An 18,419-nucleotide genomic window follows, 5' to 3' on the forward strand; every position below is an offset into this window, starting at 1 on the left:
ATCAGTTTGAAATGCCAGTCTTAATGAATTGGATCCTATGAGTTATTAGGGCTGTTTCTGTTCAAGACCATCGTCTATTAGCAACAAAGTGCATTACTCACTTTGGAGGACTTGTGTAATGCTCTGTATCCCCTGTGGGTGTGCTGTGGGGAAATAGAGCTCTTGCTGTTGGGTTCAGCTGCAGATTAGAGCTGATTAGCTTAGATCCTGTTTCCAGAAAATTTAATAGAATGATTACAAAAACAAAGATCCACAGAAAAGTGACCCGTGTACACTTTTGGTACCCAGTCGGAGGCAGAATCCAGTACATACCTCTAAAATCCCAGTAACACAAAACATTATAGAAAGGTTTCCGCATCTCCTTCATAAAAAGGATATTTACACATCTCAATTTTAGTACATATCACCTAAATGAAGGCTTAGGATTTCCCCTCGGAGGCTGCCCTTGTACCCGGACCATGCCGCTGGTGTACATCACTGACATGCGTGTATCACAACTTTCATGCTGTCCTTTCAGACTTGTTAGTCCTCATCAGAGGTGGCAATAAGCAATAAGGTGCTCGATTAACAAATGCATTATTACAAACACTTTGACTGACACATACATAAAGATTTTTATGATGCATAAATATTTGGGAAGACAAAGCAGGAAAACATAAGCCCCCAGCAGGGTACACGAAACAGCACAAACACACACACAGGAGGACAAACACACACAGCAGGACACACACCTTTCACTCAGCAAGCTGTGATTAGCATGACAAAGTACTCATGGAGAGCAGCTCCCAGTGAGGACAGATTGGTCACACAGGATTAAAACGCTCATCTCTGTGTGCCCATGCCAGAGGAACCTTTGGGCCAGAAACCCTTCACCTTCCAGTGTAAGCATGGAGCCAAAAACTATTTATCTGCTGGGACCTTTATGTGCCAGGGAACACACAAGAAACTATTCATAAACCTGCACAATTGTATCCTTAAAGTGATTCCAAAAGCAAAACTTTATTTTTGCAAAAAAAAAATAGCCCTATAATTATATTTAGTTAATAATTTTCCAACAAACCCTCCTTCATTCTGCTTCCTTCTTTTTGCCATCAGAACTTGCAAATGTTGTATCAAATAGTCAATCTGTAAGACCTTACAACCAGAAGAGGGAGCTATTGGCTATACAGATCGGTTTACTTTATTTTTTGGACCAGATGTGATTGGTGTCATTATGCTGCCTAGAGATCATGGGAACCAAGGCAAATCTGCCATAACGCTGCACTCTACAGTGTTCATCTGAGATATATAGAAATTTGCAATCCTAAGCCTCCACTGGATGAACTCGAAACTATATACAGTGTCATCTGTCGTCCACACACACCTCATTGTGGTATAGTGCAGCAGACTGAACTTAGGCCGGTTTCACATTTGCGGTTGTGTCCGCAGCGTTTCTTCCGCAATTATCCGCATGCATTGTGTTTTCCTATATTTAACATTAAGGACGCATGTGTCTGCGATTGGTTGCGTTTTGCCGCGGTGACTTTTGTCGGGTGAACGAGGGTCTGTGAATACATTTTTTGTGAATGCCAAGAACTTTATGCGTAACCTGTCAGGAGCTTTAGGGTCACCAATCACATGACATGGTTAGGTAGGGTAGTTAAAGACAAGATTGATCAAACCTTCCTCACTGCAAATGTATATCCCATCTCTGAGAAAATCAACTTTATGTAAATAAGGCTACAAATGTCCTGCCCTCAGTAAACTTCCTGTGATTAATCCCGTTCTCAGTGCACTTCCCGTGATTCATCCCGCCCTCAGTGCACTTGCCAGGATTTGTCCTGCCCCCTGAGTACTTGCCATGATTCATCTCGCCCTCAGTGCACTTGCCAGGATTCATCCCGCCCTCAGTACACTTCCCGTGATTCATCCCGCCCTCCGTGCACTTGCCAAGATTCATCCCGCCTTCAGTGCACTTGCCAGGATTTATCCCACCTTCAGTGCACTTGCCAGGATTCGTCTTGCCCTCAGTGCAATTGTCAGGATCAGTCTTGAACCTCATTGCACTTGCTAGGAATGGTCAAGCCTCCAGTGTACTAGCCAGGATTCGTCCTGCCCTCAGTGCACTTGCCAGGATTCATCCCACCCTCAGTGCACTTGCCAGGATTCATCCCGCCCTCAGTACACTTGCCAGGATTTATCCCACCCTCCGGGCACTTGCCAGGATTCATCCCGCCCTCAGTGCACTTGCCAGGATTTATCCCACCCTCAGTGCACTTACCAGGATTCATCCCACCCTCAGTGCACTTGCCAGGATTCATCCCGCATTCAGTGCACTTGCAAGGATTCGTCTTGCCCTCAGTGCACTTGCTAGGAATGGTCACACCTCCAGTGTACTTGCCAGGATTCGTCCTGCCCTCAGTGTACTTGCAGCCATAAAGATTCAAAGTTGATTTTTCTCAGTGATGTTAGATTCATTTGTGTCAAGGAAGGTTCATTTTAACATGTCTTTCTCTAAGTTACCCTGCAATTTAATTAGTTTGGTGACTCCTGACAGGTTCCCTTTGACGAATGAAGACTGCAAAACGCCAACGAAATTTGCGGTTCCGTCTTTCCAGAACGCTTGCACATGAGCCTTTCTTCAGGAACATATTGAAGGTTTTTCGACTATAAATATTCCAAAAGTAACCACAGAGGATGTCTGAAAGACGGAGGATGGCCGGGATTTAGGCGATTAGTGCAATTCTAAACAAGACCTATGACATTTACCAAGGTTACCTTCTTGTATGCCAACCGTGCCAATCATCCTGTCTATATGTGTATAATGGGCGCATATAAATTCCAAAGTTGAACAAAACTTGATGTGTGCACAAGGAAATGAAGGTGAATACTTGATTGGTTACTATGGGATTCTGCACATTTGCCTCTTAGTAAATAACCCCCCCATTGTCCAAATGTCTACGATACCCGTCTACTGTAAAATATTAATCCTGGCTTGTATGAATGGTAATAATGGCTAAAAGGTTAGGACCACCCTTGATTGGGTATATCTTAATATGACATTATCCCGGAGACCCCATGTTTCATTTTATAACTTCTTTCTTCGGGCGATAATAGGAGATACCGTCCAGCTCGCTGCCACCCCATGTCTTTTGTGCCAGTCTAACACAATGGCATCCCCTGTGTGATGTAGGGGTGCTGCCAAGCAGTATTACTCCCCTGTGCCACACACTGGGGGGCTGGCACTGACCCCCCAACACCCTCTCCGTCTATTCAGTGGCGTATTACCATATCAATGTGACTGTCACCCAGCTCTATCAGCAAATGTCAGCGGGAGATGAAAAGATACAGGGATACGAGGGGGGCGCTGGGAATAGACGGTCGGGAGAGGGAAAAGTAACAAATGTGAAGAGAAAAAAAAAAGAAATGTAAAGAGCTGAAAATAAAGAACAAAAAAACCTGGGAACGGAAAAATGTGACCATAGAGATAAAATAAAAGGGCTTACACTTATTAAGATGAGCGAAAAGAGCAAAAGGCTGAATGGAGGGCGTAGATCTTGCTGAAGAAGAGTTTGCAGAAAAGTTACAAAATCGTGTGGTTTATTTTGTATCCGTGTTCGTCGGTCCACGAAAGTAACATAGTAATGATTTCTAGTGTTACCCTAAGGCTTTGTTCACATGCAGCTTTTTTAGGCCAATAAAAAGCTGCATTGTACAGTACCAGCAAAAGCTTTTTTCCCTGAAATCTACGGCATGTCCATTCTTTCAGCAACTTTTTTTTTCACTCACAGAAAGCAATGAGAAAAAAAAAAACCTGCAAAAAAAACGCTTGAAGCGTTTTTGCGGCATTTTTGCTGAATAAAACTAACTTTATTAAACATGTACTGAAGACAAAGCACACTTGTAATCTGCACCCCCAAAAAAATGCAGTAAAATGGACGTTTTGTGTTTATAGCCAAGAGAGCAGAGTTTTGGCTGCGGAAAAAAATAAAGCAGTAAAAATGTTGCATGTGAACATGGCTTAATACAGCACATGAGTAGAATACCGCTCTATCACACTTTATACATAGAGCACTACAACTCCCAACAAGCCCTAACCACTGAACAAGACATATTGCTACCCTATTATACTCTATGTATGGAAGACTACAACTCCCAGCATGCCCCGACCCACTGAGCAAAACATAATGCAATGCTATTATACTATATGCATAGAAGACTACAACTCCCAACATGCCCCGACCCACTGAACAAGACATATTGCAATGCTATTATACTCTATGCATAGAAGACTACAACTCCCAACATGCCATGACCACTGAACAAGGCATAATGCAATGCTATTATACTCTATGCATAGAAGACTACAACTCCCAACAAGCCCTAACCACTGAACAAGACATAATGCTACCCTATTATACTCTATGTATGGAAGACTACAACTCCCAGTATGCCCCGACCCACTGAGCAAAATATAATGCAATGCTATTATACTCTATGCATAGAAGACAACTCCCAACATGCCATGACCACTGAATAAGGCATAATGCAATGCTATTATACTCTATGCATAGAAGACTACAACTCCCAACATGCCCCGACCCACTGAACAAGACATATTGCAATGCTATTATACTCTATGCATAGAAGACTACAACTCCCAACATGCCATGACCACTGAACAAGGCATAATGCAATGCTATTATACTCTATGCATAGAAGACTACAACTCCCAACAAGCCCTAACCACTGAACAAGACATAATGCTACCCTATTATACTCTATGTATGGAAGACTACAACTCCCAGCATGCCCCGACCCACTGAGCAAAATATAATGCAATGCTATTATACTCTATGCATAGAAGACAACTCCCAACATGCCATGACCACTGAATAAGGCTAGGTTCACATTGCGTTAGTGGGTGATCGCTAACGGACAGCGTTGCACGGCGAAAATGTCGCAATTAACGCCGTGCAACGGGTCCGTTAGTGCACCCATTGACAGCAATGTAAATTTCGCCTGCAGCGCATCACTAGCGCGTGCCTTTTTCGGCTCGCGCTAGTGATGTGCCGTTCTTCTGTGACACGCCTCGGATGCTGCTTGCAGCGTCCGCGGCGCGCCCGAGGTCCGTTCCCCGCTCTCGCAGATCGGGGATCTGCGAGAGCGGGGACGTTAACGCGACCCCTGAACGCGGCCCCTAAATAAACATTGCGTTAGCGCAATCCGCTAGCGCTAAACGGATTGCCCTAACGCAATGTGAACCTAGCCTTAGACATAATGCAATGCTATTATACTCTATGCATAGAAGACTACAACTCCCAACATGCCCTAACCACTGAACAAGACATAATGCAATGCTATCATACTATATGCATAGAAGATTACAGCTCTCAACATGCCCTAACCACTGAACAAGACATAATGCAATGCTATCATACTATATGCATAGAAGACTACAACTCCCAACATGCCTTGACCACTGAACAAGGCATAATGCAATGTTATTATACTCTAAGCATAGAACACTACAACTCCCAGCATGAAGTAGCCACTGAAAAACCAAATTACAATTATGTAATAGTCAAGTACACTTCACCTCCCATCATGTCCGACTACTGCACATGACCACAACACAATTATATTATTATACTCTATATAATACAACTCCCAACAGGACAAAATGCAAATCTATTATCCTACAAAGACAGAACACTACAACTCCCAACATGCTCCAACCACTGAACAGGACATACTACAGTTCTATCATTCTCTATACATAGGACACTACAACTTCCAACATGACCGACCAGTAGACATGATCATAGTACAATCCTATCATACTCTATAAAAAGTACACTACAACTCCCAGCATGGCCGCAGTGTAATTCTGTACATGGTGAGAGTGGTGATCCCATTCCTAGTTCTTGTAGACGCTGGAGCTGGTATGATGGGTCCTGATAAAATGCAGGGAGCACGTGTACCCCCCATCCCATGGTATAAAACACTCATCTATTCCTAATACAGACGATGGGGGTAACAGTCCAAACACGTCGCTATAATCCGACTCGTCTGTAAGAAATTAGCCACAAGTAAGAAAATAAACAGCGGCTGGATGAATTCCACCATTGTGTCACTACACGGCCTTCCCGTGTTATTTCAGTTGTGGATGAGGACAGGCTCGCTGCCTTGACATATGGGAGAGTCACCTTCATGCCGCAGAGCGATCGCAGCGATCTTGTACCGTATGTGCAGCTTATTTATACAGAGCCGCCATTATACGTGTGATATGGGGGGACAGTGGAAGGGGTTTCATTCTGCAGCTTCAAGAGGAAATCGCCGTTCCCGGCCCCGCAGAGCTTACACCCCAGACCAAAAAAACTCAGCGGAGACTTGGCTATACAACTGTATGGGAAGAGTGAAAAAAATCCCACATAAAATGTAAGTGTGGATGATGGAACGCAATCTGTTATGTAACTTATGGTAGTAGTCCTAAAAGCATAACCCAGAGTTTTACCATAATATAAGGCTCTAGTTGGGTTGATGGCGTCTCACCCACCCCTACCCAGTACTCAAAATAGTATCAGTAATCATAATGCCCCCCATATGTACAATACCTGGGCGCCCGAGGGCTACATGCGTCCCTCATGTAGCTGATATGTGGCCCCCAGAAGACCTGCCTTTCCCAAGATGACGATCTCATATGATCTTTCTTATATACTTGGCGGGTTTGAGTATGCGTATGTGTGTGTGCATGTGAGAATTTATGTGTGTGTATGTATATATGTGTGTGAGAGTGTATGTGTGCATGGTTATGTTTGTGTATGTAAGTGTATGTTTATTTTTACGTGTCTGTGTATGTATGCTTATGTGTGTGTACATGTGTGTGCATCTCTATCTTTCTACGTATGTGTATGCTTATGTATGTACATGTGTCTACATGTGTGTATATACGTGTATGCTTGTGTATATGCTTCTATGCTTATGTGTGTGTACATGTTTGTATGTTTCTGTTTGTGTGTGCATGTGTCTGTATGTGTGTTTCTGCGTATGTATGTGTCTGCATGTTTGTATGTTTTTACGTGTGTATGTTTATGTGAACGTGTCTGCATGTGTGTTTCTGCATGTGTGTTTCTGCATGTGTGCATGTTTATTAATAATAATAATAATATTAGCAAATGCCTCCATTCAGAAATGTAGTATAGTTCTCCTGCTTCGCTATGTTGCTTACCCCATGTGCAGGGCATTGCAGTAGCTTAGGTATCCATGGTTACGACCACTAACAGAAAGCTGTCACTATTTAAGTAGTCGTAATCATGGATACCAAACCTACTGCAATGCTCTGCACCTGGGGTAAGTGACAAAGCCAATCAGGAGAACTATACTACATTTCTAATTGGAGGTATATGCTAATGCTATTATTATTATTCCACCTACTACATATTGGGAAAGGATTTTGGAGATAGGAATACTTCTTTAAGGGGTTAAATAAGAATAGCTGTTTGTAGGAGTAGTCCTTTTAGTGCTACCAGTGCAGTTCTGACCATGCAGACAGGAGGTGGCAGGCCTGGGTCCATCTATATGTGCCTACAGAGCTGGTAGCTTATCCTCTTGTATCTGCGGCTCCCCTGCTGTCACGTGCCACCTACATCTTCCTCTCCGGACACATCCAATAGGTTTCTATGAGGCGTAATTTATGCCGGCTCTGCTTTTTAGCAAGAGACATTTGGATGCAGATTTCCAGACATGGTCCTGGTGCGCTAGTGGTTAAATATAAACAACTTGTCACATTGCTGGATTCAGTCTAGGAGAATGGGTGTTCTTCTCCCCCTCTCCGAAATGCCAGCGCTCGTCCCATCTCTGGCCTTACTAGCTGTCTCCTTATATAGTATTAAATGTTATAGGCAGCCACATTCCTGGCACACGCAGGCAGCCTCACCCCTTCCTTCTCTCTGATCTTCATGACTTCTTTCAGTCTCCAGAGCTTGTACCTCTCATCAAAGACTCATTCACCCTCTCGGCATCAGTCATTCCCACAGCCCCTAAGAAACATTGTTTTCTCAGGATTCCCTCCCTCCCTCTGCCAATCGCTGCCCTAATCTGCCCTCCGCTAATCCCCCGCCACAATATGCCAGTTGCTGTACGCTGCCCTCCCATCTACGGATCACTTTTCATTGACAAGAAGGCTTCTCTAAACTGTCCCCAGTGAACTCTTAAAAGGTCACAACTTTTAAATTTTCCTGTGGAAACGCAGGTGAAACAATGGGAATATTGAGGACCTTCAGGGAGTATACATTTCAGAGGGCGCAGGCGGAATTAAAGAGGACCGGTCCGCACTCCTAACCTGCCTGCTATAGTGAATACTTGGATTTCTTATTAAATAAGAACGCTCCGGCATCTTTTCTTAGAAATGTGTTTCATTAGTTGCTCTATTATTCCTCCTGGAAATATATGGAAAAAATAAATGACTGCTGGGTGTTACCATTTCCTCTGCCAAGCTCCATGAGCCATACTCATCATCACCTATCCAAATCCATCAGATCGCTAGGACCCCCTCCGACCACTAGAATGGGGCGCTGAAATGCCCTACCTGACTATTTATGGCATTCCTACAGAAAACAAATGCAAAGGTGGTGAACATGCATTTCAGGGGCCCTTTCTCAGGATCGGCGGCGTTCCCAATGATTATATTGGGAATAATCCTATAAAAAAATATTAAAGGGTATGTCCACCTGTGTCTATTTTATTGATTCAATGTATTTAATGATCCTCATACACATTAGATGAAAGTCGGGCAAATTCGACAAATATGACAGGCGTGGCTGACTATCAGCATGATGTGTATGGGGACCTGCCGACAGATGATGCTGGAGGAGAGAAAGATGTGGCTGCTGGCACGTCAACAACTGAACCGCATATTGTCAGGGTAGACACGTCTCCTCTTCTCTCCCCAATGATGACCCCGAACACTAATCTGTAGGGGGAAGTTGGGAGGTATAGCTGCCTTCCAGCCAACAGTAATCTCAAGTGTATGGCCAGCCTTAAAAAGTAAAACAAATATAGACCAGCAAAAAACTTGATTAAAAGTCTTCTACTGTTTTCTGTATTGCAGCTCCAATGCAGAACTATGTGTTTCCAATGGTTACAGACTATAAACAAAACCCTGTGTAGCGTGCTCTTGCAGTCATTTGTTATTTCATCCCCCCCAATTAACGTAAAAAAAGAGGCCCTGGGATAAAACGTAGGTTTGGGTTATGGTCATATGTTGTGGCATTTTTCCTTTATGTATTTTACCATCACCGTATTCCTACATCCAGGACACATTAAGGCTATGTTCACACGTTCAGGATTTCCATCCTTTTTTTTTCCTGACTGAAACTGCAGGTCTCTGCAGAAAACGCAGGTGCGTTTTTGGTGCGTTTTTTGGTGCGTTTTTTAGTGCGTTTTTTGATGCAGTTTTGTCTGCAGATTGTCTGTGTTTGACAGAAATAAAGTTTACTGCAGTGGGGGGAAAAAAAAAAAAAAATGATGTCATTTCCTTGTCCAACCCTTTTCTTCTTCCATCCTCCATTTTGGGACTAAACACCAAAATGAGTGGACGTGTTTTGAATGACAGCGCTCCGCGTTTTGCGCCGCATGCGTCACTGCAGCGCACGCATCCGGGCGCAGAGGACGCAGCAAGTTGCATTTTTGCTGCGTCCAAAATCAATCAAAAAAAGGACGCATGCGGCGCAAAACGCAGCGTTGTGCATGCGTTTTGCAGCGTTTTACTTTGCGTTGTGTGTTGCGGCGCCGACGCTGCGGCGCACAACGCAAATGTGAACATAGCCTAAGTGCCACGTATTTCAGTGCCACGTGCCACGTATTTAAGTGCCACGTGCCACGTATTTCAGTGCCACGTATCACGTATTTAAGTGCCACGTGCCACGTATTTAAGTGCCACGTGCCACGTATTTCAGTGCCACGTATCACGTATTTAAGTGCCACGTGCCACGTATTTCAGTGCCACGTGCCACGTATTTAAGTGCCACGTATTTAAGTGCCACGTGCCACGTATTTAAGTGCCACGTGCCACGTATTTCAGTGCCACGTATCACGTATTTAAGTGCCACGTGCCACGTATTTAAGTGCCACGTGCCACGTATTTCAGTGCCACGTATCACGTATTTAAGTGCCACGTGCCACGTATTTCAGTGCCACGTATCACGTATTTAAGTGCCACGTGCCACGTATTTCAGTGCCACGTATCACGTATTTAAGTGCCACGTGCCACGTATTTCAGTGCCACGTGCCACGTATTTAAGTGCCACGTATTTAAGTGCCACGTATTTAAGTGCCACGTGCCACGTATTTCAGTGCCACGTGCCACATATTTAAGTGCCACGTATTTAAGTGCCACGTGCCACGTATTTAAGTGCCACGTGCCACGTATTTCAGTGCCACGTATCACGTATTTAAGTGCCACGTGCCACGTATTTAAGTGCCACGTGCCACGTATTTAAGTGCCACGTATCACGTATTTAAGTGACACGTGTCACGTATTTAAGTATCCACGTATCCCACGAAGATTTTCCATGGAGAACAGACACATCCAGAGATATGTCTGCTCTCCACGGATGCAGCAACACACTGACAGGAGCCATAGTTCCTGTCGGTGTGTCACTGCGCATGCGCGAGCGAGTTTACCGGCGGTCATTGACCCCGGCACTCTCGCTTAACGGCAGTGCTGCGTGGGAAAGTTCAACGCAGCTGTACTGCTGTTAACCGAGACGCCGGAGCCATTGAACTCCGGAACAGTACGCGATACACTGCTAGGAGCTTCGCTCCTGGCAGTGTATCGCCGGAGAGCAGGGGATCGGCGTGGGACACTCGTTTTATGGATTCTGCGGACAGGGAGTATGAATTTGGTTTATTATTTTTGGATTTTTTCCTGGAGGATCGAGGGCTTCGCCTACAAGTGTGCTGTTGGTGAGTATATACTCTGTGTTATGTGTTGTATGTACTGTACTGTGTGTCATGTATGTGTATTGTGTGTAGGTGTTTGGTGTAAACTTTACTATTGTGCTAAGTCGCCGGACACAGGGACAACTCTCCCATCCTAATACCGGATGGGAGTAGTAGTCCCATACGGCGACTTAGCACAATGGTGGCACTAGCGTCGCATGGGGACACACGCACACACGCACACACACACACACACACACACACACACACACACACACACACACACACACACACATACCAAATCAATCAAACGGCCGACACGATCCTCATGCGACGCTATGCCTCCATGTCTCTCCGCCCACGCACTTCCGGCCCCGCACTTCCGCCGGCTTCCCCGCACTTCCGGCTGCAGCGGTTCTGCACATCAAACCGCAGTAAAACACGCAGATATATTTTTGATCTGCGTGTTTTACTGCGATTTTGACCTCACAATGGAGGTCTATGGGTGCAGAACCGCTGCGGTTCAGGAAGAAGAATTGACATGCTCCTTCTTTTTTCCGGGAGCTATTCAGCACGGCTTTTTTTAAAAATTTCCGGACCATGTGCACAGTGTGTCCTGTTTTCCATAGGGTACAGTGTACTGTACCCTGCATGGAAAACAGCTGCGGAACCGCAGCGGCAAAACCGCCGCGGTTCCGCGGTAAAAAACGCACTGTGTGAACATGGCCTAAGAGGCCTTTATTAAACGATATATTAGAAAGAGTGTTTGGCAATTATAAAGCCCCGATGCCAGCTATAATACAGCCATGTTTGACTACAGGCCTAAATGTACAAGGAAAGTGTTGGGTATACCTGGTGGGAAGCCAGAAAGTTCAGTGCTTGGTGTAATATTACTATGTCTAATAGCAAATATAGAAGGGCACGTGCCAGTACAATATCGCCTGGTCTGATGCCAAGTCTAGAGGTGCTGGTCCCAGACACAACAATGTCATGTTAGATGCAAGTTATGAAGGAGCGGATGCAGGTATCAGAACACTAAGGGCGCCTGGTTTCTTAATAGTATATTGTATGGACGCATGAAAATATAGCCGGGGTATAAATAGTGCAGTACACCAAAGGCATAAAGTGACAAAAGTGGGATCCCCGACAAAAATAAAAATGGGTCTCACTTAATGTGCCAGATTTTGAGACTCGGGATAGAAGGATCTTGTTGTATCGCCATCCCCTGTAAAGTTGTATTCATGACCGTTGAGCCAATTCCCTACCGCGACACTTATAAATAATACCGTACGGTATGAAGAAGGGGGTCATCCATTGGCTGTCACCATCCTTTACCAAAAGAGACAGGAACAACCAGGGCTGCACCTCCTTTCTCCAGGGACGTGTAGCAGATATTGACACTTTTTGCTACTTGCTCGCTATGTTAGACAGATTATCAGGTACAACAGGAAGGTTGGGATTTTGAGATTTCTGAAACTTTTTTTTCCCCTTGGGATCGATAGGTTCTAGACCTGGAAAATGTAAAAAAAAAAACCATAATAATGGTTCTAGAACTGGAAAATTACATTTTGGGGCCGCAAAAGTGTCAGTGAAAAATTATGGGTTCTAGAACTGAATTTTTTTGGTGGTGGTAGTGGGGGTGGAGAGATTTCTAGATTTCCACTGTGTGTGTGTAGGGGTGTTTGTTTAAGACCTCAGCTTTTTTTATGGGGAGGGTCTCCTAAATCTGCCTCTGAATTTTGGAACAGTGGGGGAGAGATTTCCAGCAGAAACATGGATATTTGCTGGGTTCTAGAACAGAAAATTGCTTTTTTGGGTTCTAGAGTGGAGCTTTTTTGTGAGGGGCTACAGGCGTGCAGAACTTGAATTGCCATTGACTGTGTGTGTATAGAAGGGGTGATTGTTCTAGAATTGATTTTTTCGAGAGCCTGGAGGGGTCACTTAGAACTGTTGAGAGGAGAGATTTCTAGCACTAATGCTGGGATTTTGGGGGGTTCTAGAACTCACACCGTTTTCGAAAGTTCACTGCCATTTTTTGGTTGCAGAAAAGACACCGACGTCTTGCAGCGTCCACTGCTATTTTGGGGTTGTAGAACGGACACCAACGTATTGGGTTTTGGAGCGACACCAACGTTTTGGGTTTTGGAACGTTTACGGCCATGCTTTCAGTTACAGAAATGACACCAATGTTTTGGGTTTTGGAGCGTCCACTGCCATTCTCTGGGTTGTAGAACTGACCGTAAGATTTTGACCTTCAAATACAAACAGTATATAGACTTTGTATTGTTACCATGGTTTTCACTTTAATACAACTTTTAGGCCTAGATTAAAATACATTAAATATTTGCAAATTCAGCCCAAAAAACATACGCTAGCTACATCCAGTATTATGTAGTCTCAAGTGGAAAGAAGAGTCTTAGTTAATACAGTTTCCAATGATTATAGCAAATATGGTTAATTCAGCAAAGAAACGTGGGATTAAATGATTGCCCTTCGAGAACACACAGTGAGTACAAGCATCAGCGGCTAAAACCAAAGCCACACACTTGTGTGGTTAACACCAAACATGTAACCACTCCACCATACCTTCAATTACGTGGGGGATCCTGAGGGACGGTTCGGATGAATATGGCACCGGCATGTGGTTCCCTGAAATAATAGGAGTGCAATAAAATTAAAAATATTAATAAAACACTTGAGAAAAAAAAACAACTACAAATATCATATTAATGTGACCAGCTTATAGAAAAGTAAAATCATAGGTAAATTAATGTGATTCAAGGACAGTCGGCTGCAACAACAGTATTTCCTAGGAACACAGAAACGTGATATTATATTTGTACTATGAATATTGAGCTGTTCCTTCAGTCATTCTTGAACGTGTAAGTTCGGGTTTCTAATCTTGAAATAAAAAAAATAGCTCTTTGGTAGCTTTCTTGCAGCCTACCTAAATCTACTGGAATAAGGGGCAGAATAGAAAAAAAAACAAGATTGATAGAGATATAGCTATACAACTTGGATAAAATAGCCAGACAGGGAGTTAAAAGCGGTTTGTGGGTCTGAAGATGAATCCTGCTTCCCATGAAAGTCCTGTGATTACTGCAGCATCAGCAGTGAGTCAAGTAGTGTGTCAACTAGAAGAAGAGAGAGGAGAAGGTGGTAAGTGTTCAAGGCAAAGGCTCTGTAAAGGTGATTGCACATTAGGATCTAAAGTTATTATGGTAGTACTCTAATATTTAAAGGGGACATCCGACGCCACTCACTTCCGATATATGCCGACTCACAGACTGAAGAAGGAGAAATAAAGTTCTCCATTTTCTCTCCACCTGTGATACGATTCTTGCATGCGAGAGAATCGGATCACAGTAAAATGACACTCGGGTCACGTTCGCAGAAGAGTTTGAGCCGTGGGTGATTTGCACGTCTCTCGCAGGATAGAATCATCGGATGCTACTCGCTAGTGTGAGCGAGCCCTAATCAAAAGTGTAAAAATTATGTCCAGAATGGAAAGTTAAGAAAATTTCTAACTCACTTTTTAAGTTATCTGATATCTTTATTTTGTCAGAAAATAGCCCCAAAATGCCCATTGGTACCATGTTTTTCCCTAATAGTCTGCCTTATTTGTTTTGATTCTGTACTTTGCATTCATGTTCCCAGAGTATGGATTGTGTCTTGGGAAAAGGTGGCATCTTAAGGGGAATCATTCAGCATGTTTTGTTATATAATATGACAGCAGCATGATGTAGGGGCAGAGACTTTGATTCCAGCAATGTATCTCTTACTAGGCTGTGTGTTCCTGTTTCTATACAATTAGTGTTTTATCAGCAGGAGATTATCACAACAGGACTAGATGTCTCGGGCCTCCTGGTCCAACCACACCTCCGCCACCGATTGTCAGCTTTCTTTCAATATACAGTGTACACAAAAATCTGCCAATCAGCGATGCAGGCAGGGTTATACAGAGATCAGCATTCCAGCAGGCAAACAAATGACACATCGCTAGTCAGGGTGTCAGCCCCTACATCATGCTGCTCTCATCTTACATACAAAGCCTAAGATACCAAAATGAGCAAATACCCTTCGGTAAGTAAATAAATAGCAATAGTGTATGAAAATAACACAAGGTACTTACCGTAGTTAACACTGTTTTGATAAAAAATATATAAAAAATCCTTACCACCATGACAAGGTGAACCTACCCGGGAGTCGGGATGGTCACTTTTCACAGTTATGTGATTTCACAAACGGTAAGGTTTTAGTACTAGAGGTAGGACCGTCTGAAGTAGGGTCACCTTGACGTGATGGCTTTCAAGTTTTTTTATTAAAACAATGTTAACTACGTAGTGAGAAGATCCCCAGTGATCGACAATTGCCTACTCAAAAAGAGACACCCGTATAACTCAGACGAAGATCACAACGTAATGCTCAGGCTGGCCATCGGCTCTCTACACCCGGGCACGACAGATGCACAGAAATACATGCTGTCACGCTCAGGTCGGGAGAGTCACCGGTCAGTCCCAGCATTGCATTATGATCCTCGAGTTGTTTGGCTATCTGACTCTTTCCTAAGAATAAGTTTTGTGTAAAGTGCAAAGTGCTCCTCACTGTCAACAAAACAGAACAGACCAATAAAATGATCCTCTATCAAGTTTAAAAAGAAAATTGTACAAAACTTTTTGGATATTTTAAATATAAATTGATGGCAGAAGGAAATTTCTTCCCTGTCATACTGAGCCGCATCATTAGAAAACCATTAATTCCTTGTGAAAGCCAACCTTAGCATTATTATTAATCCTTCCACTTCCATATACCAGCAGAAATGTTTTTGTTAGGTATTAATTTTTTTCTCTATTTTCTCATATCTAAACCTGGGAGCATTTTATAGTAATAGTAAATCAAATTATGATGATTTTCTGCACTTTAGACAAATTCTCTTTAAGAGCCACCATGCATCTTCGACAGACGGCATTGTTCATATTAAGATTTCATAAATACTTAATTTCTGCTTCCTAAAAAGGCAAATAAACATCTTATAATGTCCAAGAGCTGCGTTTATAAACTGAAATGTTCTGGCTAAAGAAAAGCAGAGAACAGAAGCACAAAACAAGTAAGTGAACCCTGACAAGAAAACAAAAACTTCCCTTTAATAACTTATGAGTTTACGATTATACCGCTTTTAGTGTATATGTCCACGGTGTATAAATCTGCTCATTGTAAGTCTATGTATACAACTGGCATAAGTGCCAAGAGTCTTTCCCGTCATAGACCATGCATGTACACACCCAACGAGATGTGAATATACCATTAAGGGTGACCATATTACGTGTCCATACTTTAGTGTCTGTTTCTGCTCAGTAGATCCATGAAGGGTTCGGTTCTTGTGGTTGTAATGTGAACACTAGGTTTTTGGATCCAAACGTGGTGCAAAAAAAACAGTAATTAAGTGATAAAATAAATAAAATTGGAAAAAAAAACGTGTGAAAGATTTATAATTTAAACAGAGAATAGAGTCTAAGAAATTGTGAGGCCCCCACATTCGCGATGACCAGCGCCAACAAGGATTATGTGTGTTGGATCATGTGATTACTCATCAGTGATCTTGATCCCTGTTCATAGGATCTCTGGGGGCCCCAATGGTCAGGGCCCAAGGATAAGGGTAAAACTTTTTAACTTGGGAATGATCAGGTGCTATGATAGCTGAAAACTTTTTATCTTGAGAAAGCATCTTTGTCTTAAAGGTTACCTCCAAATGGAGTGGTCTTTTGCTCAACCTTTTGGTGCCCATTTTTGTGTCAGTGTCCATCGGATGAGTCACTAGGTTGAACTAGCTTGTTCTTTGACAAATTCTTTGAATTTATTTTAAAAAATGCCATGACCTGATGGCCTTCTGTAGTTTCCTATGGAGCCTCCTTCAGGTTTTTCTCACATACCGGCACATGACTCATTTCCTTCCTTCCAACACCTTGCTTGGCTCTCTATGATCTGGTTTCCAGACAAAACACTCTACTGGAAGAGCAAGGACAAGCCATGGCTGAAAGGACACACTCTTACTGTAAAACTTAAGGACCTGTAATTTGTTTGTGCTCTTCACGACCTTTTACATTAACCCTTCCACCCTGTCTCCATTTATAGGACTCTTCATCATGACATCCTCTGGTTGACTTTGCTCTTCTGGCTCCCATCCTAATGAAACTTCCTTAGGAGAGAAACACGGCAACCAGTGACATCCATCAGGTTTTCATCTTTTGCATTGGGTTTCAATTCCCATGTTTACTTTTCACTTCTATATAAGATATGCACAAGTGCTCCCGTTATCCTAATAGGATGAGACACGATGAGACTGGGTCAGACTGCGGAATCAGTGGATTCTGCAGTCATTAGAAAATAGAGAAGTCTGTGATGTTCCGAGGTCTGTACTACAGGCTGGGCCATGTATATGGAAACACCTAAATAAAATGGGAATGGTTGGTGATATCAGCTTCCTGTTTGTGGCACATTAGTATACGGGAGGGGGAAAACTTTTCAAGATAGGTGGTGACCATGGCGGCCATTTTGAAGTCGGCCATTTTGGATCCAACTTTATTTTTTCCAATGTGAGTTTTAACAACCCCAAAACGTGAACCAACAATGGATCAAACCCTGTTAAGCTTGGTATCCACCCACTTTTTGCAGATAAATAGGAGTATTGCCCCTATTCAATGCACGTCAGAGAACAAAAGGACACATTCTGGTCTCCGTCAGGAAAATGGAGGCCTGTTGATACGAATGATGTATATTACAATCATGGGACACAATAAAATGTTAATAGAGCCCAAGGTATTCTTCGTCAATTCAGTAATCTTAAAGTGGACAATTCCTTCTTAACAGCTAAATTGCCCATCTTAAAATTAAAAAAAACCCAAACATATACTTATCTCAAGGATTGGTGCTGTTCCTCCATTTTTACATTATGTGACCACTGCAGACAATCAGCAGCTGCTTATCGGCTGCAGCCTTTCAGTGTTCCGGTAAAGGAGAAGTCCGAGCGCAAGTGTAAACCTACATCTGGTGCGCTCCCTACCCGACATAAGCCATACCAACACCTGTCAGCTCTGCATCTGCGCAGGTTATTTATCAGGGAGTCTGAATGGAAAAGTAGGAAATATTGTAAAAAGAAGCTTCATGTTTTGTTTTTTGTTTGTTTTTAAACTTCCCTTTGCAAATAATATCTAAGATGTGCGAGTCACTAATATACGTAAACTCGGCACATATACTTCTACACTTTGGCTTCTCCGAGACTTTCACATGGAGAAGCCATATGTAGTTATCTGTCTTTCACCAGTAAAGATCAATGCTGCCCCCTAATGAAAAATGATTGAATTACACACATCAGGTCAACTTAGAAAAAACTCATTCCTTAGTCAACGGCTACATTTTGCTACATTGCAACATTATGTGGTTGGATATTTTTGTGACTTGCTTGTTGCGGTGGCAATACTTTGGGGGTCACAATGCAC

At 43.1% G+C, this 18,419-nt stretch overlaps 1 protein-coding gene across 10 annotated transcripts in view; it reads right to left on the minus strand.

Moving 5' to 3' along the window:
* Positions 1 to 18,419, minus strand: part of LOC143785634 (uncharacterized) — a 333,320-nt gene that overhangs the window by 303,303 nt on the left and 11,598 nt on the right. For all 10 annotated transcript variants that reach the window (XR_013218034.1, XR_013218039.1, XR_013218040.1 and 7 more), the window contains exon 2: positions 13,510 to 13,572. Coding sequence is in view for 3 of the 10 variants with exons in the window: in XM_077274668.1 (XP_077130783.1) it covers positions 13,510 to 13,572 (63 nt within the window). In the remaining 7 variants the exon portion in view is untranslated. The remainder of the gene's footprint in view (positions 1 to 13,509; positions 13,573 to 18,419) is intronic.

Source organism: Ranitomeya variabilis, chromosome 7, assembly GCF_051348905.1.
Source record: "Ranitomeya variabilis isolate aRanVar5 chromosome 7, aRanVar5.hap1, whole genome shotgun sequence".
In the NCBI taxonomy this organism is placed as follows: Eukaryota; Metazoa; Chordata; class Amphibia; order Anura; family Dendrobatidae; genus Ranitomeya; species Ranitomeya variabilis.